The sequence below is a fragment of the Typha angustifolia genome, chromosome 9 (genome assembly GCF_048772165.1).
Source record: "Typha angustifolia cultivar Huaian chromosome 9, ASM4877216v1, whole genome shotgun sequence".
NCBI lineage: Eukaryota > Viridiplantae > Streptophyta > Magnoliopsida > Poales > Typhaceae > Typha > Typha angustifolia.
The window spans coordinates 2,399,351-2,419,652 of NC_133247.1; the positions used below are offsets into that span (position 1 = coordinate 2,399,351).

General features: G+C 37.9%; 4 protein-coding genes across 9 annotated transcripts; 1 reads left to right on the top strand and 3 right to left on the bottom strand.

Annotated features, from left to right (window-relative positions):
* Positions 1 to 327: 327 nt before the first annotated feature.
* Positions 328 to 4,510, bottom strand: LOC140766495 (protein CCA1-like). Of its 6 annotated transcripts, none has more exons than XM_073105870.1 (7): positions 4,006 to 4,510; positions 3,843 to 3,888; positions 3,624 to 3,735; positions 3,349 to 3,410; positions 2,512 to 2,748; positions 1,053 to 2,423; positions 329 to 957 (listed from the first exon to the last, which is right to left on the bottom strand). In XM_073105870.1, the coding sequence occupies exons 2-7, from the start codon at positions 3,882 to 3,884 to the stop codon at positions 649 to 651; spliced, it is 2,133 nt and encodes a 710-aa protein (XP_072961971.1). In that variant the 5' UTR covers positions 3,885 to 3,888; positions 4,006 to 4,510; the 3' UTR covers positions 329 to 648. The 6 variants fall into 6 exon arrangements, with proteins under 6 accessions (XP_072961972.1, XP_072961971.1, XP_072961974.1 ...); XM_073105874.1 differs by having other exon boundaries at positions 330 to 957; positions 1,053 to 1,775; positions 2,013 to 2,423; positions 3,843 to 4,510; XM_073105871.1 differs by having other exon boundaries at positions 328 to 957; positions 1,053 to 2,420; positions 3,843 to 4,510.
* Positions 4,511 to 5,755: 1,245 nt separating this feature from the next.
* On the bottom strand, positions 5,756 to 8,482 carry LOC140767673 (protein CURVATURE THYLAKOID 1B, chloroplastic-like). Its single transcript, XM_073107666.1, has 6 exons — positions 8,232 to 8,482; positions 7,348 to 7,448; positions 7,183 to 7,269; positions 7,014 to 7,076; positions 6,421 to 6,458; positions 5,756 to 5,979 (listed from the first exon to the last, which is right to left on the bottom strand). The coding sequence occupies exons 1-6, from the start codon at positions 8,389 to 8,391 to the stop codon at positions 5,922 to 5,924; spliced, it is 507 nt and encodes a 168-aa protein (XP_072963767.1). The 5' UTR covers positions 8,392 to 8,482; the 3' UTR covers positions 5,756 to 5,921.
* A 5,080-nt stretch (positions 8,483 to 13,562) lies between these two features.
* On the top strand, positions 13,563 to 16,337 carry LOC140767426 (transcription factor bHLH57-like). The gene is made up of 4 exons (XM_073107328.1): positions 13,563 to 13,965; positions 14,346 to 14,747; positions 14,826 to 15,212; positions 15,796 to 16,337. The coding sequence occupies exons 1-4, from the start codon at positions 13,933 to 13,935 to the stop codon at positions 15,880 to 15,882; spliced, it is 909 nt and encodes a 302-aa protein (XP_072963429.1). The 5' UTR covers positions 13,563 to 13,932; the 3' UTR covers positions 15,883 to 16,337.
* A 750-nt stretch (positions 16,338 to 17,087) lies between these two features.
* Positions 17,088 to 19,718, bottom strand: LOC140767881 (large ribosomal subunit protein uL11c). The gene is made up of 4 exons (XM_073107958.1): positions 19,443 to 19,718; positions 19,157 to 19,329; positions 18,915 to 18,978; positions 17,088 to 17,556 (listed from the first exon to the last, which is right to left on the bottom strand). The coding sequence occupies exons 1-4, from the start codon at positions 19,651 to 19,653 to the stop codon at positions 17,348 to 17,350; spliced, it is 657 nt and encodes a 218-aa protein (XP_072964059.1). The 5' UTR covers positions 19,654 to 19,718; the 3' UTR covers positions 17,088 to 17,347.
* Positions 19,719 to 20,302: the final 584 nt, after the last annotated feature.

Sequence of the window (20,302 nt, forward strand, 5' to 3'; positions counted from 1 at the left end):
TCGCTATCTAAAAGAGAACTGGTTGACTTGACATTAGTGAATTTTCTTTTCCTTGGGTGAAGTGTCGATTAATTCTGTATGGTTCACCCTGCACTATTTTATCTCATATTTGTGGTAGTTTTTATTTCTTGCATTCTGGACATCTGATTAAGAAGCAAAGACAACTTTCTGGTTTAGTTCTCAGTCTCTACATGAAATATGTGAATCAATAACTTTTGATGGAAATGCACGGCTTTGGAGCTGCTCATATTGCATAGCCCTCAAATTGGCGATTGTAGTGATCAACAATCGCCTAAGTTGGAAGGCAAAGAACAACCCCTAAATCAAAATGGATTAAAACGACTAGTTTATGTCCTATACCTCACGATAAGATATCCTTCAACTTTTCTTGTATTACATCGTAGTGAACAATATCGTCAATTAAGAGAGCCTTGAAGATGCACAATTAAGTTTAGGACAATTCTGCCATGGTGAACCTCACATGACAGGCTATGGAATCACTGGAAAAATAAAACGTAGGATATGACATTCTGCAAGTTCTTAACTACCAGAACATGCTCATTTCTTTAAAACTAAAGCTAATTGCTTGTGCAGAAGAACCAATCATGTACGTAGAAATTTTTCATGCAAACTGTCACACCCGTATGCTTATTCTTCGAGAGGGAACCTCTTGTCAGTATTATCTGCATTTATAGTTGTTTGGTTCTCTGCTTCAACTGAACATCTCTTGTAAGGCTTAAATGCTCTTCGGCTTGCCTTCAGCTTTACATGTTGATTTTTCCCCACCAAAGAAACTTGTTTGCGGTAAACAGTAGCTTCATTACTTGATTTAGATGTTTCTCCATTGAGGTCAACAATTGATGCAGTCGAGTCTTCCTTCTTCCATAAGCCATCTTTGTTGTTCAGCGACTTTGGCAAATTTTCTCCAGTGAAAAGAGCTAGAGGGGTTGAATGGCCCTAACAACATTAAAGGATATTAGAGTATTAGTGATGAATACTTGTAAGATACGTGCTAAAAAACAACAAATAAAGAATAATTAGATGACAACAACCTCTCCAGAGAACTCCTTCCTTGACTCCTTAATTATCCCACCACTACTAGAAAGCTGAAAGTTGCTAGCCTCCCCATGCCAATAATTAGCAAAATGAATTTGTTCAGCTTCAGAATTGACTTCCTTCTGTTTCTTCATCACTTTTTTGGTATCTATAACACTGCTGGAAGGCGACTTAGAACCTTTGGAAGAGCGAACAGAGGTCTTTCTACCTCGTGCTTTATTAGAATCATGAAACTCAGCCTTAGGCTTATCGTCCATCGAACATTTCAGTACAGCAGACTGTGATGTTTCACCTTTTCTACGATAGTCTTCTGATTCTGATGAGAGCATTGATTTAGAATCTGTTGGCCCCGTCCTCAAATCTCCAGAGTTGACTGGATTTACATTTGGCTGTAGAAGATTTAGAATTCCAACATCCTCCTTTTCTTTATTTTCTTGAGCTTGGGTAGTCTTCATTGTGGAAAGTGGCATTGTCTGTAGTGGTGGAAAAACATAGGTTGGCTGAGGAGGATGGGAAAGTGGCAGCAAGCCGTTAGCTGCCCACCAAGCAGATGCAGCTGCAACTGTGGCTGCAGCAATGGCCGACATGCTTCGGGAGTTCATCTGTGCATTTTGGCCCACCCCATCAGTGATATCTGGAGTTGTACTCATTGAGACGTTGGCATTACCTGATGGCCAGATTGAAGCTGCAAGGCTCGCTACTGCATGAATTGGTGGATTCTGTAACAAAGTTGATATGATGAGACTTGAAGAATTGGATGATTCAGTAACAGGTGATAATGCTGGACAAGGTTGATAAATAGAAGACATTGTATTATCTGTACAGCAGTCATCCTTTGCTGTAGTTGTAGAATTTAAAAAATGGTCAGTTTTTGGATTTGTGTTAAATTGATCTGTTGTTTGCGTCAGAACATAATCACCAGAAAAAATTATTTGCTTGCTCTTATCATTTTGCACCTGGACATGGTTCGAGTAGCATTGAGTATTCTGTAGATTGTCGTGGAATAGTGGGCTGCATTTTTCATGTTGCTCTACAACATCCATCTTCTTTTGAAATGCTAATTTCTCTTCCCAGTTGATGCAAACTCCTCTATGTCTGAGATCATCTACATCTGCATGGGCATTGTTTTGCTCCTGCTCCTGTTCCTGCCTCCTTTTGACAGTTTGGGAGGATTCACTTGGTGAAATCTTCTCGCCTTCTTTTGTAAGGGACAAATAATGCTTGAAGGTATGCACATTTGATGAGCCCTTATTTGCTGAAGATATAGAAGAACATGGAGCAACTGGCAAAAGATTAAATACTTCTGAGCTGCTTCCCTCTTCAGATGTCTGCTTTGCCCTTCTCTGTTTCTCTATTGCGAGAAGCTTCTGATAAAATTTGTTAAGGTGTATCAGAAGAAATATATTCTGAATAAGAAAATAATCTCCATGAGTGCTATGAAATGGACCGAAGTACCTCATGAGAAGCATCGCCATCATGGTTGAATACTAGTTTACTTCCACCCGGAGAAGCAATAGAGTTTGTGACTTTTCCATCAATTGCCTCTTCACCTGGAGAGCTCGAACCTACCATAACGGTATTTCGAGGATACGGACAATTTGGTTTTCTTTTAGGGCGTGGAGGAGGGATTTCTATGTCAAGAGATTGGCCCACAGGAGTGCCTTTTGCAAGAGCTTCTTTCTCCAACTGCAGCTAGATCAGAGCACTTTTAATGTAACAAGGACATGATTTACCTTTCCCTTATAATGTCAGAATAATACTGTAAAAAGTACAATGCCGTGTATTGAAACACCTCATCCAATAGTTCTATGTTTCCGTAAGGCAAAATTTTGCCACTTCCCACGGAAAAGTTCATATGCTAAGAGAATGCATTTTTCAACTTGTACTTGTGGGATGAATGCTTCAGATTTCATACTTAGACATTAACAAGTGGTCAAAACATAATCTATTAATCAATCCTAAGATAAGAATGGTAATAAATGAGCTGTTAGTGGTCAAAGTAAAAGTCAGATCGTGTTTTCACCCAGAAAAAAGAAACACCTTTGTGATCTACAAGTTTTAATGACAAGGCAAGATGAAATCAGCGAAAACCTCTCTTTCTAAACTCCGATCGTGATTAAAAAAGAAAAGAACTAATTTTGCAGCTAATAAGGTACTGAAAAAATAATAAAAACTGGTAATGCTAAACAAAAGAAACGTAGGAAATTTATTTTTGATCACTTGAATACCCCCCAATTTTCCAATTAATTGGGATCAGATATTCAGATCAGAAAAACAAACATTCCATCTGACCTTTGAGAAGAACTTTTGTGCATGGCTCCTGATTTGCACAGCGGACTTTGTACCAATATGCTCTGTGCAGTGAACATAGCAGATAATAATATGAGCATGTAATGGAAGAATGATTTAAATACTAACAGCACTACAACAGTTATAATTTTGGTAAACATGAGATGATTGAACCAAAATATAAATTACAATAACCTTTTGATCCTTGATATATCGAAAGGATTAAGTTTATAAGAAAAGAGTGCATCATCAGATGCTAACAATATATATAAATTTACCTTGTATTCGCTGCCATGCTCTGCCATAAAGTTTCAGAGCTTTCAAAAACCTACTATGCTCCTCCTCAGTCCACTTCTCCCGTTGCTTCGTTATTGTGTATGGCTTTCTCTTCTAACAAAATTTCAAATTAAGCATGTCAGCAGAAAGACCAGCTTCATCTACAAAATACAACTGATGCAATGAGATATTATTCCTCCCAGTGATCATCACCTATTCACCTTTAAAGACGTCAAGTCCTCAGAAGAAGAACTCACATCCATTTGCCTAAACACATATAAGTTATAACAAAATAGCGTTCTTGCAAAATTTAGCTTCCAAAGTTTAGAAGCAATTCAGCAATTCGACACACTCAAAAAGCAGTACAACTTCCAAAGTTCTCACCTTTACCATCCTCATTCCTCACTCACTCAGTTATAGACTCAAACACTACATAGACACTTCCACCACAACGCTCGGGTCGTGGGATCCGAGGCGATGGATGAGGATGCAAAGAGAGGGGGCTATTCATAAGGATTCAGGAGATCCAACAGTGAGCGGAGCCTAACGCGTTCGGCGAGACCTAAACACACCACCACCTCCAAAAGAGAGCCAAGAGAAACCTGAGCCACTAATGGAGCTCCTCCTCGTTTTCTTGCCCCGAGAGGAAAGTTTACCGAGTAGAATCCAAGGTAATAAATACCATGCAAGGGAATTGGGGAATCCCCAGGGATCTTGAGGCTGGAAGAAGGCCAAGGAGGCAACGAGGAGAGCGGAAGGGAGGGGAGGGAAAGCCATGTGGCGCAAGGGTAGTGGGTGGCGCTTGGGCTGGGCCCCACTTCGCACTTTTTGGCTCAAGGGAAAGAAAGAAGAGGAGAGAGGGGAGGCCTTCCTTAGCCACACAGAAGGATAGAAAGAGTGCGAGAGGAGTGAGGGGTTCGACCATTCGAGTTTATGAGGTCGACGAGAGAGAGAGAGAGAGAGAGAGAGGGCTAAAAAGGTAAAAGAACCCAAAAAGGAGCTCACACCGGCCAGCCTCGTTGTCGTCCTGGCACCCGAGAATGGTGCTGACGTGGATATACTTGCCGTGTCGTGCTGATGTGGCGGACCTAAACCGGAGGTTTCTGACCTCATATTATTATAATTGTAATTTTTCTGACCTCACATCGTATTATTGCTATTTATTTCTTCGACTTTTTCGAGCTCTCATTTGGTCATTAATTTGTTTGTGGCTCCCGTATCTCTCGCTTCCAGAAAAGGAAATTTGTGGCTTAAAAATGCTAATTCCCCTTTAACTTTAACCCGTGCAAAGTTTAATAACGACGATAAATTACAATTCGTAATTTTATGCTTAAAATCAAATTACTTTTAAATTTGTATTTGTATTACTTTGTCACATGTGATTTAGACTTAATATGTAACTCCTAATTTCTTTCATCCAAACTAATCGAAAAATTATAAATTATTATAATGCTCCTGTAATTTTAATAACTCTATTGTTTTAGTAAATATCAAACTTATACTCCTCTACTTAGAATTATTTTTTCCTTCCGTTATAATATATTTAAAAGGAGGTAAATTGGGATATTAAGTAGGATTTGGGGTTTGTAATCTTAGATCTCAGAAGATAGAAATTGTTTGGTTAAAATGCTTTTTTTTTTTAATTTGCCAATTATGATATTTTTAATTATAATTTTTACTTATTTTGTATTTTATTATTATTTTGGATAAAAAAATTAAAGGAACTAATTATCCATGGTTTCTTGATCATACATTGCAGAGAAATAATGGAGCCATTCTTATTCACACGATGGTGTATGAAGAAATGTTCGCCATTGCTTGAGCAGCGAATGTGAAGGTCGCTTGCCCCCATATAGTTTTATAAGCTACAGTGTTTCCCAAGAACAGTCTTGTTCCTTAGCACAATTATCAGGCATCTAAACACATTGCTAGAGCGTAGAGATGAAAGAACTCACTTATTGTCATCACAAAACAGAGCTCTATACCTCACAAGAAGGTTTCATCTATCGATAGAAACGTTCGCAATTCAAAGAGACTACCAAGATAGCTTGGCAAGAGTATTTCTTTAACTTCCTTAGTAGTAGCTTTCTCTCTATCTGGATAGAGACAATTACCTTGATTTCAGATCACAAAGTTACATAAAAACATTCAGATAGATCTTCTATTACTCAATTTATTGTGGTAAGTATATAATTCTGACATATGATGGGAGAAATGATGAAAAGCTACACATTATTTCTTCCCTCCAAAGTAATTCCTCCTTTGCATAGCGTGTGGCCATATCCTAGATATTCTCTCATTTAGCTGCTCCCAATTATGTCCTTGTAGAGGCCTTTTATCTTCGCTAACAAAGCTTCCCTACAACATATTCAACAGAAAAATCATGACCAAAATTGTTGCAAAATAAAATTGCTTAAGAATCTGCTAGCGTAGTACCTATCAGAGAACCATAAATTCAATAATTTTCATGGTAAGCCATGTTCACGAAACCTATTTAAGTGGTCAATTACAGGGAAACAAAGATAGACAATGAAACTTCAGAGGAAAGTGGCATGCACAAATCCAAAGGAACAGTGAACATAAACCATTATTTGCTCCGATCTTCTTGAAGGAAAATTAAGATTCAAGAATAAAGACCATAAAATGATTGTAAAGAATATCATCACTCCAATGCCAGATAGTTGCAACTCTCATGGACATAATGCTTTGTGTAGGATGAGCAACAAGGATATCCTCACACAGCAATGCTAGTATAAAATCTGAATTGAAAAAAAAAAAAAATAGAGAGGTGGAGTTTACCTCTCAGGCTTGAAGACCAGGTTACGATATGCAAACCACTGTAAACAACAGAAAATAGCAATTAACAGAAGTTGTTCTCAGAACTAACATAAGTTCAAAATTCTACAGATCATTTAACTGCTCACTAAATCAGCTTTGACATCATAAGTTTCTTATGTGAAATCAAGATATAAAAAATCAACAAAGGTCATTCTACATTGAGTGAAGTTGTTCAATATGCACTTAAGCAATAATGCTGAGTTGCCGACATGCAGATTTTGCGCTGCAGCTGAGAGTAACTTTTACATCAACTTGTTCTTTGTGAGTAAATAATCACGCTGTAGTAAAATTTCCATTTTATGAAGTTGAAATCATAGGCATCATCTGTGTAAGCAGAAGATTTCCTCTACATGTGGTCAGCGAGTTTACTACATTATAGTCAGACTTCATACTTCAAGCATAATATGTATATCCCTTCAAGCAGCTATATTAACAGTACGCCCAGTGGGACACTAACTGAACTACAAGAATATATGTGATAACAAAATTCGAATTGCATTGTCTTAACGAGATGTATATACTCCATACATGATGTGCAAGAACTAAGAACTTACCCCTGAGTAGCCAATTCCAACAAGCTCAAGAGCGCCAGGAACTACAGGAAGTCTGTCTATAGCCTGCCATAAGCGAAGCTGTTAGAATTCTTCAAAAAGAGTATCAAATTACTTGATCTACAAACTAAAACTTGTGAGAGCTAATATTGGTGGTAAAAAGTGTTCAGACCGAGATCATTCCAGATGTACTCCAGAGTGCAATAAAACCAGCAAACGCTAGGGATGTCACAGCATACTTATCCTCGAGTCTGTCCCACTGTCCAGAAACAAGAGTAACTATTTCATGAGGTGAAGAGGACATCATAATATTCTGATAAGACAGTGAAAAACTGACCGCGCCTTGTATGGTATTCACAATTTCAGGAAGCTCAGTTGCAACTCCAGCTGAAGCTTCTCCTACAGCCATGGCAACAACATCTCGTGCAATTCTACGACCTAGATTAGTTTGAACAAGAAGCTAATGTTTGGTTAGATACTTAGTTTCTGCTTGGTCTTTTGCATAACAACTATTCATAAAGTTCAACAAAAGCGTTATGCCACTTCATTGGAAAAAAGAAGGAAAAGAAAGAAAAAGGGCGTCGAGATGGTGAACGAGTAAGTATGCAGTAGTACGGTCAGCCATCTCATAAAGCACAATACATGAATAAAGGAAGCTCTTTCAACAATTCATTAAAAAGGCAGATATGCGGCTTTTAAACATTTTGGTGGCATATAAGATTTATAATATGGTACGATTTATTTGATATGAAAAGTTTTAGGGTGTACACATACAAAAAGGTACAAAAGCTTTGCTTCTGCTACAGATCACTTTTACTGTCTATGTGAGTTATTGGGAGTTGGCGCATGCACTTGAACCGGATCAATATGGTAAATGAACTCCTAAATCTAGGGAACGCCATGAATCTTTCTAGATTACTTTGCTTTCGTTAACAAACCCGTTTCAACTGCCCCCTTGAATCTAGCGTGCTTCCTTGTCCATCCTTGTTCCCTTCCAAATATGACACGTTTTACACATTTTAGCAAACAATAGACGAGCAAAAACACTACAAAAAGTCCCCCTTTTCAGATAGATAGCCATCAAGAATTCGCACTTCTTTCTCAACACACTATGCAAGACCAACAGTCAAACACCTTAGATGCAACCACTTCCAATAAATCAAACTATTCTCTAGAGTAAAAGATCAAGAACTATTACAACAACAAGGACAGAACACTCACAGTAGGAAGCATTCTGGAGGCGACCCGGCGCCGCGGCGCGCGGCTGTGACGGCAGCGGCGGAAGGCCGATGCTGTGCGGCACGTGGCGGCGCAAGGTGGGCTTCGCTTCCACCGCGGCCGGCGAAGTAGCGGCGCATGTGGCGGCGGTGGTGGAAGCCATGGGTCTGCGTTATTGTAACTCTAGCGTCCTCTGGGTTGTTGCCTTCCCCTCCCTGCCTCCTCGCCTTTTAAAAGTTGGTTGGGTTTGCGGAGGAGTGGTCGTTGGTTTTGGTTGGTTTGGCGCGAAGATATTTGCGAGCTACGTGAAACGGCAGCCGTTCATTTGGGCGTCAAGTGGATAGGGAGGGACGACGGTGGGTTACGTTGAAATGGAAGTTTGAGGTGAGGCTTTTCTCCTTTCCGGAATCCTTGCAACGCAATGAATTAAATTGAGATTCTTCAAATATTCGTTTAATTTGAATTTCAAACCTTTTATTTTGTGTGTGTGTGTGTGTGTGTGTGTTTGAAGTGTTCAATTAAAATAATAATAATAATAATATCCAGAGTGAGTTTAGATAATATGTTGTCAATAAAGAGAGATTATAGAGCCAGAATAATATTTTTAATATGTCCTATAGAATATCAGTGGCTTTAAAAAGATGTGATTATAACCGTTCGATACATCAACCACAAAATAATTATCCAGCAACAAATGGATGAAATAAATCTACCCCTAAATATCTGTGAATTTTGTTTTGTTTTCTACGAAACCCCACTTGGGCCATCTAGAGAATACTTCCAATCTTCTGCTGAAAATGGGAAAAAAGGTTTTAAGAAGAAATCTATCCGAGTAAAAAGCTGACAGACCTCGGGAATACGTCTTCCGTGGTCAAAAGAGCAGGGCCTAGCCATACTTTACTGGAAGCCAAGGAGAGAAGTGGAAGAAGAAGAAGAAGAAGAAACGATAAGAAAGATTGATAGATAGATAGATTGATAGATGTGACTATCGAGTGTTTGTTACTATTTTATCCGGTTTCTTGCAGAGATGGGAAAAAGTTTTTATTACAGTCTGGAAGATAAAGATGATCCAATTAATCCCAGCGTAGCCCAAACTTAGCTCGTAGTTTCTCGAAAACCGACTCCCTCGTTGCAGTTGCAGTCCTCCTCACCACTGCCAATATTTTTGGCGTAGCCCAGAACGATTTTGAACTCTTCTTTGATATTAAAACCATACTCCTCTCCAGTCCCCCACACCACATACACTGCTCTCTGCCACCATCTTGTCCTGTCTCGAGATTCCATGTCTCTCTATGATCTCTACTACTTAATGACAGCCGTTAATCTAACTCGATCGATGCATAGCGCTGCAAATAACAGTCAATTTTTCTTTTATTAGCACTCCATTTTTTTAGATTTTTTAACCCATTTTTATGACTCCCTAAGTTAATTGAACTCAATTATTTTTAAATGAAAGATTATCAGTCAAGAAATATCCTGTTAGTAAAATATGTAAATTATCCTTCGGTTGGTTGAAGGTATCAACAAGAAATATTATGTTACAATACTAACGATAATTTGGAAAAGGTAGAGTGATTAGATGTAGAAACAGGTTTTCAATTTACTGAGGCATATTGTGATGAAATATGGCTTAAAAATAATATGTCATGGTTTTTAAAAAAATTAAGAGTATTTCAGTAATGTAATTAATAGAGTTCTATAAATCATATACTAGGGTTAGAAATAGTTATAATAGTAGAATATTATATAAAAATTATAGAAAAAAAAGGAAATCTAATTGCAAAATCTTTTAACTGCCTAGTGTTAATGGAAAAATAATAAAAATACATCTAAAACATAACCTATTCCACACTAACCATGCTTTACTCTCATCTTTTACATGGTCTTTCTTTTGTCGTCGTCGTCGTCGATGAGCTTCTGCCCTTTCTTTCTCTCTCTTAATCGGAGTGGCTGGTTGAAAAAAGTAAAGATCTTCTTCCTCTTATTTATCTTTTCTTTTTCTTCTTCTTTTGTCTCCTCTCTATTTTAAAAGCTTATTCTTTGTCTTCTTCGTATTCATCAGCTTCAAATCTGTCTCTGCTTTGACTGCCATTGTCCTCTCACATCATTTACTTCATCTTATTTTCTTCGTTTATTTTCTATTTTTTCACTCTATTGTATTCTTTTGTTGCCATTATATATCTTATTTATATCTTAATACTTAATTTTTTATATTTCTTTGTCGTAATACTTATCATGTGCTAAAGTATTCTCGCTCTATTTCTCATCTCAATTTGTGTATCAAATTATTTCCAATGGATGAATAAAATATATTTATAGATTTTTTGAGAAAAATATTCTGAGAATAAGTTCAGATTTTGTATTGATAACTTAAGGCAAGGGTGTTCTTCACTATTGAGGTGTGATTATAAATTGTTTTCTTTCATTAACAGCTTATCTTAAATGAGAGAAAGATTAGGTGAAAGGCAGCCATGGAGCCCTAATTGGCCTGCTAGTATTCTATACGTACTCGAATCCGAACCAATCAGATCGATGATCAAATCATGATAGGGATCTGTACCTTTTCTTATGCCAGCTAGCCATGGAGTCAAACCTATGCTAGTAATTATTGAGTCTAATAGTGGTAGACCAACTGTGGCATTTGACTTATGTCAGTCATGCCTCAATTTAGGCCGAGCAGTCTCACCTGTGAGTCTATTTGCATGCATAGTTGCATATATATATATATATAGCATCATCTATGCGGATGCAAGTCATTGTCATCTACTTCCACATGAGAGTCTTTCACAATTAGATGAAATTATATATATATATATATATATATATATCTCAATGTTAAAAGTATATAAAATGATTACGATATTTGTTCGGCATATTAAACGTATTATACTAAAATAAGCTTAATATTTTTATAAAAAAATAATATTAAATTACCCTTTGAAATAAAAAATAAAAGGTTTAGTTTGGGAAATGAGATTTTAATTTAGTTTTGTGAAAGATGATTTAGATTTAGACGGGTAGGGTAGGGATTAATTTCTGAAATGATGATTTTGATTTGGCTAGTAGTATTATATGTTTTGCCAAGCAAACTAGCACACAACTAATTTATAAAATAAATAAGGCAAATATTTTAATATCCCTCTAAAATTTATAATCCTAATCTAACAACTACAATAGCTAATTTTTATGCTCGGTACCGAATCCAAAACTATATTATGTAAAAAAAAGGGATATATTAGTTAAGAAGATTTAATTATGTGTGCCTAACTTCTTGATTATACATAAGATTTCTCTCTCTTAGATATAATTCATGATTGTGATAGATATAATTATGCCTTAATTATAGAAGATATCATTTAATACTAAATAATTTAAATTTAGTTATTTAAAAATAAATTTTAATTTAAATATAATTCTTTATCTCTATCTGTCGTTAAATTTAAGTTAAACTAACATTAAATTATAAAAAGATATTAATACTATATATATGTATATACAATACTCTCACTTAATGAAATATATATATTTTACTTGATAAATTATTAAAATAATATAATTATTATAATAATAAAATGCAAGATAATATATTCAAAAAAAAATTATCTTATTGAACTGGTAATATTTTTAAAATTTTTAGCATTCTGATTATATCTTTAAGAATTTTAATCGTTAAATTTTTTTCAAACTAATTAATAAATAATTAACTCTAAAAGAATAGCTCAGTAGATAATGGCACTAGCCAATCATTTACCTACTTAACGTACCAACAGGTACAGTAATCTAGTAAATAATTGGTCGCTTTAATACTATCCAGTTCCAATTCTAGGAAAAATAGCTAGGAATGGCACAATCACATGCCAAAAAACATATATAATGGCGATCGAAAGCCTAAAGCCAATTATTCCGAGGTCCCGTTCACAGACTTTACCCCCTATAGTAGACAGATGGACATGGCCTGCAGATTATTTCTATGACGAGTGACGACGAAGCAAACCGTACAAAAGAAATCATCAAACAGTCAAAATATTTGAGCTTTTTTTTTTAAAAGAAAAAGAAAAGAAAAGGTGTGTGTGTGTGAGAGAGAGAGAGAGAGAGATGGAGGGTTACAGTTTGATTGGTTTATAGTTAGAAGGGACAAGAGAGGAGGAGCGGAGGGTCCTCTGCATGAACTCCTGCATCGCTTTCCGTTTTTAAAATCTCTCCAAACAATTATGCACTCGGTTGGTTCTCGCTCGCTTGTGCGGTAAATGAAGCGGTGGACAAAGGACTTTCCAACATTAATGAGATGAGAGCCAGAGAAAGAGAGACCCCAGCACGGTTTGTCTTTATGTCTGTCGCCCGACAAATCTGCAATAATGCATGGGCACATGCAAGAAAGACAAACCCCAAATGTTACTAACCTCCACTTTTAACCCTAATTTATGTTACCTTAACAGAGAGTATAAAAATCCTCTCTAACCCAATTAAAATATATATATATATATATATATATATATTAAGAGGAGCTAAAGGTTAGTCTTTCTAACACAGTGACTGAGAAAGTATTAGAAATAGTGTCAATAGAATGAAACAGATCACAGAAAACATAGAAGATGGCATGACAGTTCCTTATATGATATCTGTTTTCGATGCCAATGAACTCAGCCTTTTGAAGCATCCATTTGAAAACCAAGGGTTCAGTATAAAGAGGATCTAAGGCCTTGTCACAATCTCAACTTTATGCATTCTATGAAGTACTATAATTTCTGCATAAATTTTTTAGCATACTTACTACATGAATAAATAATTAAAATACGGAACAGAGATATGAACTATAATATTGTCATCATTCAAATTAGTAGGGTTGTATGTGTCTGACCTGGTGTACTTTTGTCATAAAATTAATTTACTCCTTTCTAATTTAGTTTTGTATCATGTTATCACATTCTACTTATTGGATTCCCACCATTTATTAACTTTCGTCGGACTAAAATTAATATCCTTCTATTATCTTATCATATGTAAACTTAAATTGAGTTAAACATCGCCTCAAATATTACAGCTTAGAGGAAGAAAAGATTGCTGTTATTGTTTAAATAAAAACTTTCTATCCTAATTAAATTATTATCTAACAGAAAATAATAGGAGCACTGAGGTATTTCTAAATACTCATTTAAAGGCATCATTAACCTGATACCAGTCATAAGCAAAAAAAGTAATTAAATGGTAAAGTGATTCTATACCAGAGTAAAAGAGGGTGAAATTGTATTTAACCCAAATTTAATATTGTCTCATTAGGTACCTTATATAAAGCATTACTGTGTGCCCACTTTTTCCTAGCATCTCTCACATTTCGTTCCTTGCTCCCTTCCGTGACTTAGTCGTCCTTTCATCATCTTTCCTCCCCCCCTTCCTTCCTCTGAGTACCAAAACAAGGATTATAGGCCTTGCTCCTTTGGTGGGCTTGTTATTGTGGCTTACATTTATTACTCTAGGTGGAGTGTTGAAGAGAGAATTAAAGAAGCCCCCTTTTCGATCAGATTGCCAAGAGAAAGAGGTGGTTGGGGGATCGTTTTAAGGAATTAGGAGCGGAGTCAGAGGTACTTTCCTTCCACTGCATGTAGAGCGTGCAGCAGTGGGAGTGGTCAATTCCCATCACTAGTGCTCCTCTGCTCTTGCTGCTGTTACTACTACTACTAGTGGTGCTGCTTCTGCTGCTGCTCTAATGGAGAGGCTGCAAGGCCCCATTAACCCTTTTGTAAGTCCTTAAATTCCTCCACATTCTACCCTCTCTCTCTCTCTCTCTCTCTCTCTCTCTCTTGCGAAGACCCATTTCTAGGTGGAAGAGAGGTGGGCACGAATTCCTCCATATGGGCATTTCATTCAATGCAATGCAAGTGTTGAAAAGTTCCTTTCGACCTTCTAAAGGCGGTTTCCTTTCTGGGTTTGTAAGTTTTGCCTATTTTATAACCATTCCTGTTCCGACGTTGCTAATGCCATTTCATAGTTGAAGTAAAACAAGTTCCTTTCTGGGAGTGTAAGCTTTGACTATTTTAAAGCCATCCGTGTTGCAAAGTTTCGATTTTTAAGTGAACCCAGTTGCTACTTCCATCTTAATTTATCGTTGAAATAAAACAGTTGGTTGGTGAGGAGATGATAAGCTCTGGGAGCCTAATCACGGGCCACCACCAGCAAATGCCGTTCCTCCAACTTCTCCAAGGAGCAATCTTTGAAGCAGGGGAGGTGGCAGAGCAGGAGGAATCCCACTTTCAGCTCCTCCTCCGCCTCCAAAACAACCACCAGAGCCGAGATCCGACGGCGGAGAGCTGCATCACCCAAGAAGGGCTGCTCACGGCGAAACCAACCACGTCGAGAGAGGCGAAGAAAAGGAAGCGCTCTCGCTCGTTGGCGACGAAGAAGTCCACGGAGACCGAGACCCAGCGCATGACCCACATCGCCGTGGAGCGAAACCGCCGCCGGCTTATGAACGACCACCTCTCCACTCTCCGCTCCCTCGTGCCTCCTTCCTTCGTGCTACGCGTACGTCCCAACGCTATCCTCATCGCTCATCTAACGGCTGTTATTTGACGATTTCTTTCCCGATTTGGGTATGTGCAGGGGGACCAGGCCTCTATCATAGGTGGGGCCATCGACTTTGTTAAGGAGATGGAGCAGCTCCTCGTTTCGCTCCAAGCCGAGAAGCAGGTGAGAGGTGCGACTGCCTCCGGAGTAGTCGATGGTTTCTTCGTGTCGCCGCAGTACACGAGTTACTCGCAGAGGAAATGTAGAGCTGGCATCAAAAGAGAGGTGGAGGTAGTGGTGGAGGAGGTGGACGTGGAGGCTTCGATGGTGCAAGGCCACGTGAATCTGAAGGTCGCCGGAAGGCGGCGGCCAGGGCAGTTGGTGAGAGCCATTGCAGCAATGGAGGGGCTTGGCCTCTCCGTTCTCCATCTCAGCATCACCTCTTTGGACCAAAGTGCAATTTTCTACTCCCTCAACCTCAAGGTCTCTCTCTCTCTCTCTCTCTCTCTCTCTCTCTCTCTCTTAATATGCTTATTTTACACTAAATCTTCAGTTTCGTAGATGTGTCATATTATACATTCTATTAGATTGATTTCGACCTTACTGGAGTGGACGGCATGGAAAAGAAGCCCTTATGTCCTTCTATCCAGACCGCGATTAAGTTCTTGGGAAACGCTTTATATCTAGTTTTTTAAGCAATCTATTATTTCTGATAAAAAAAAAATAGTATTATTCTGCTATGGTTTTTTTAATTATTTATTATGTAACTACGTCAGCGTGCTTTTAAGAAAATAATTTACGCCTTCTGTAAATTATTTATAGACTACCGTAGAATGGTAATATATAAATATATATGGGAGGAGAGTAACAGATCAGGTCAGAAACTCGCTTTTAACATCCCAGTTCTTCTCACCTCTCACAGAGTGTAAATTTACCCCTCGGTTTAATCATTTTCCAGAGCTCTATTTTCTATTAGTTTTCTTTTAATTAAAAAGCTTTAACCACAAATTTGCTCACTGTAAGGTGTCATATGAAAATTTCTCATATTTTTTTGTCTTACATAAAGATGGAGGAGGATTGCAAGCTCGGGTCAGCGGACGAGATTGCAACGGCAGTGCACCAAATCTTCACGTACAGCAGCGCTTGCTGCTGATATTGATGACGATGCATCGCTGCACAAAAAAAATAAGAAAGAAAGAAAGAAAGAAAAATAGTGGAATCATGGCCCCTTTTGACATGGAAGTTGAGGTGGAGGTCAAAGGAGATGGGAAACTGACGCCCTCTATTAACACGTATAATTTTTATCAAGAGATGTCGCTGTGGTCCATGGGTACTGTTGCAGGACTGTGACGAAAGGACACAGTAACAGCAGCAGCGGCGGCAGAGAGCGCCAGCTTTCCCTTCTTCTAGAGCAGTGATGGTTTCTTTTTCTTTTTCTTCTTCTTCTTTTTTCTTTTTATTTTTGGGTACTCCACTTCATGCATTCCGCTACCTTTCTCTCTTCTTTCTCTCGGGGAGATGGAGATCCTTTTGTTTTGGGAATCGCAACGCGATCGAGCACCTTCGATGCTCATGAATATTAATTTTATTATAGAATGATGCAAACTAACTTTGTCCATTTTCTTTTGCTCTTTTATGCTATGTTCCACGTTTCCTATGTTGGTCGATCCTAGACTGACCTCTTGATTCGTGCAAATAGCATCGAGTGGATGGACGGTGGGCGATCGTATCAAGTGTTAAGGCCTTGGAGTATTTAATGTACATATTCAACTTAACAAAAGATGCTTGCCTGTACTTCAATGTAAATCCAGCAAAAGTATAATTATGATAACTCCCAATAATTAGCCTAATAATTAATAAACCCAACAGAGCAACGAAATAAATATTAAAAAAAAAACTACAATGTAAATCCAGCAAAAATAATTATGATAAAAACACGTCCACTGCCCAAGTTCAATCATCCAACTTTGTCGGCTTAAGAGAATATTCCTCTTAGCAAAGAGAGAAGCCGAACAAATAACAAGGAAAAAAAAAAGTATAAGATTAAAGGACATGAAGAGAACATATGAATAATAGGCCGAGTAAAATGGCAGGCAAACACCGACCCTAAGTGGAGGGCAAAATCCAACTCTCCCTTTAGCACCTTCTCACCTTCTCGTGCACTAAGAGGTGCTAAGTAGGGATGAAAACCCTATAAGGCTTGGGGTTGGGAGGGGAGAGTACGAAAAGGATTTCTAGTGTAAGTTGTTAAAACAAGTGGACACGCAAATTGCTCAACTATTTGAATGTCACCTGCAATATTGTAATGAGCATATTTGCTCCTTATCAGTAGTAGATTTGAGACAATCTCATTCAAAATAAAAGCAGGTCAAATAGCATATTTTTGAGGATTTGAAAGTGATAATTCATGTATCATGTACATCCTCAGCCTGACCTGCTGTGGCTTGTTGACTGACGAAAAGAATAAAGACTCAGTGGTTTGCACCATTCAGATAGCGGGCTCTACTCAAACTCGCGAGCAGAGCAAGAAAATTTTGAAGATCAACATGGTGTCTTCATGAACAACAACAAATCCTAATCTACAGAGGGATATCAAGGGAATGATGAGCAACTGTAGGCTATACAAGTACTTTCTTCTTCGGCTCAAGAACTGGAGGGTCAATGTCGATGCCCATATTAGCTGCAGTACCTGCTATGATCCTCATGGCTGACTCGATAGTGGTACAGTTTAAATCTGGCAACTTTTCTGCTGCTATTGCACGAAGCTGCTCAATTGTTATCTTCCCGACCTTCTCTCGATTTGGCTCTTTTGAACCTTTTTCAGCACCTGAGCATCACAAACAGAGGAGGCAAGTAATAATAAATTAACAACTCTGAGAAAGATGATCCTCTAATTGACAAAATGAATGGTACAACCTTAGTTTGTTCCTCTTTTGATGGCATGCATAAGTTTCTTATAATGTTCCATATTCAAGACTGCATCTCTATCAAATATCTATCACACTTTCCAAAGAAAAGCTGAACTATACATCATGTTGTATTTTAGTGGACTTATCCTACTTGGAGAAGATAGAGGACAACCCACGAATATAAAAGACCAGAATACATGACATTAGGGATTTATATGTTTGAAAAGACCACCATAATAGCATACAGGAAATACAGAAATGCAGAAAATTAATATAAAGTTACACAGCGCTGATCAGACCCATTAGAACTCAAAATGCTCAGTCCACATCCACAAATTTGTACATGTTGGTTTTTTCTATCATTACGAATTTCTTCTTGCAGGAAAAGCCAAGGAAAAAAGAAGACATACAGTGAGTTCAAATAACTTGACTAATTTTCCTCAGAAAAATAGCAAGTGTAGCCTATGTAAGTAGTTTATCAATAGATTGTAAGTGATACTGAACTATAATAATGTCACTAAATGCCACTTGATAAGCCCTTTTACTCTCTGCATATTATTTCAGACATAGAAAATAAAATGAGTACAAGGGAGAAATATATATTATTGACAAAATTTCCACACTCCATACACAGTTAATATTATTTTAGCATTAACATCCTTAAATAAGGTACTTTATAGAAGCCAACCATCGGATGTTTTAGCTTTGCTAGCTAGAAAAAAAATTTGAAAGGAATTTGACACATCTGACGAATTCTTTCAACTAACACCAAAGAGCATCTCCCTTTGGTCTACTACATAATCCACCAACAAAGTAAGCGGGCACTTTTTATGTCCCCTCACATTTACATGTCCGTTATACACCATATTATGTGAAATTTAAAGTGACAGAGATGTTAAAGCTTGGTGGAAACAATAATTCACTTTTAGAATATGAAGAGTAAAATGCAAACGAAGTAGGATCTCAGTAGTTCATCCTTATGATAGCATTTTGATGGCAGTAATGTTCTTCAACTACAACGACAAGTGCAACTTCTAATGACCCGCCCCAGCAGAGTTTTCAAGCACAACATAAGAGAAAAACTAATATAAGCCAGCAATAGATTTCCTGTGGAAAATAACAGCTATAATATAAGACAGACCAAAAGGTACATTTATCACAAAACCTACTAAACAAGATATGTAATTTATCGTTGGTACACTGAGAACTGCATAGCATTTTAATGAATGAAATAAGGAACCAAAATTATTCTCAAGTATTCGAGAAAGGAGCATACCTGCAGCTTTGAGTAGCAAAACTGAGGCAGGAGGAGTCTTCAAAATGAACGTAAAGCTCTTATCCTGCCCATAAAAATTATTAATTTCCCACTTAGCTCAGTTAACCAATTCCCAGAATCGTATAATTAAATCAAAAGGAGTGGTGCACAGTATAGTAGTATAAGCAGGCACGCAATTAATTTAGTCATAGAAATTCGATGCAAAATTAAGTTCCCGACAAATGTAAAAGAAAACATCTCACATCATAGACTGTGATTTCCACCGGAATCACATATCCAGCCTTCTCTGCCGTCTTGGCATTGTACTCCTTGCAGAAAGCCATGATATTGACACCCTTGGAACCCAGCGCCGGCCCCACCGGCGGCGCCGGAGTCGCCTTACCCGCCTCCAGAGCAAGCTTTATAATTCCCACCACTGCATACAAGAACAAGAACAGGAACCAACAAGAAAGACCCAGATGAGACCCAAAACCAAGAAGCCAATTTTGAAGCACTAAACCGAAACGGAACCGATAGGAAATGGGATACCCTTCTTGGCTTTTCCTCCGGGCTTCGGAGGTGCCATAGATTTGATGGTGAGAGGCCTCGAAGTGACAAGCGGTGAATGTGCTTTGCGGATGAATGAGCGCAAAGAGGAGGAGGAGAAGGAAGGGAGGAAAGAGGAGGAGAGCTTGGTTTTGCTGTGGGATGGAGAGGAGAGAGGAGGTAGTGAAAGGGAGGTCGACATGGATGCGGCCATGAGGGAGGAGGGAGGAGGAAGGCGGAGAAAGATAGAAGAGTGAGCGGATAAAGCCTCAAAGAATGGATAGCTTTGGTATATGAGAGGGTGAGAGAATGTGAGATTAGGTTCGAGCCAGGTATTGGATTTTGTTCGAATCCGACCCCCACTTTTAATCACATCAGGCGTTCATACTAATTGTTGTTACTTCACACACGACCCATTCGATCAAGTGTGGTCCAAAACCGTCAGATTTGGTCTGGGCTAATCCCATTCGGAGCCCATATTGCCCTAACGCAATATGGGCTCCACGCTTCCTGCCAGCCCTTATCAGTAAACCGGCCCATTGTTTGTCTATTCTTAGGCTTCGAGCTATTGCACCATCAAGCTATTGCTTTAAGTTAAATTAAATCCTACTAAGTCATCGCTCTAAATTATTTATTATACTTTCAAACTATTTCTTTAAATTATGAAGTTAGTAAGTAATTTTTTTTTATAATAATTATTTATTTACGTAAAAAAAATACATATCAATATTTTTTAAGAAATATTAAATATTAATCGGATGATAACGCGGTAGGGAAATGCAGTAAATCTGAAAAGGGCTGTCGGCGAACAAAGAGCCGGCTGAAATCGTAACACGCGTTTTATGATTTGAATACGGACTTTT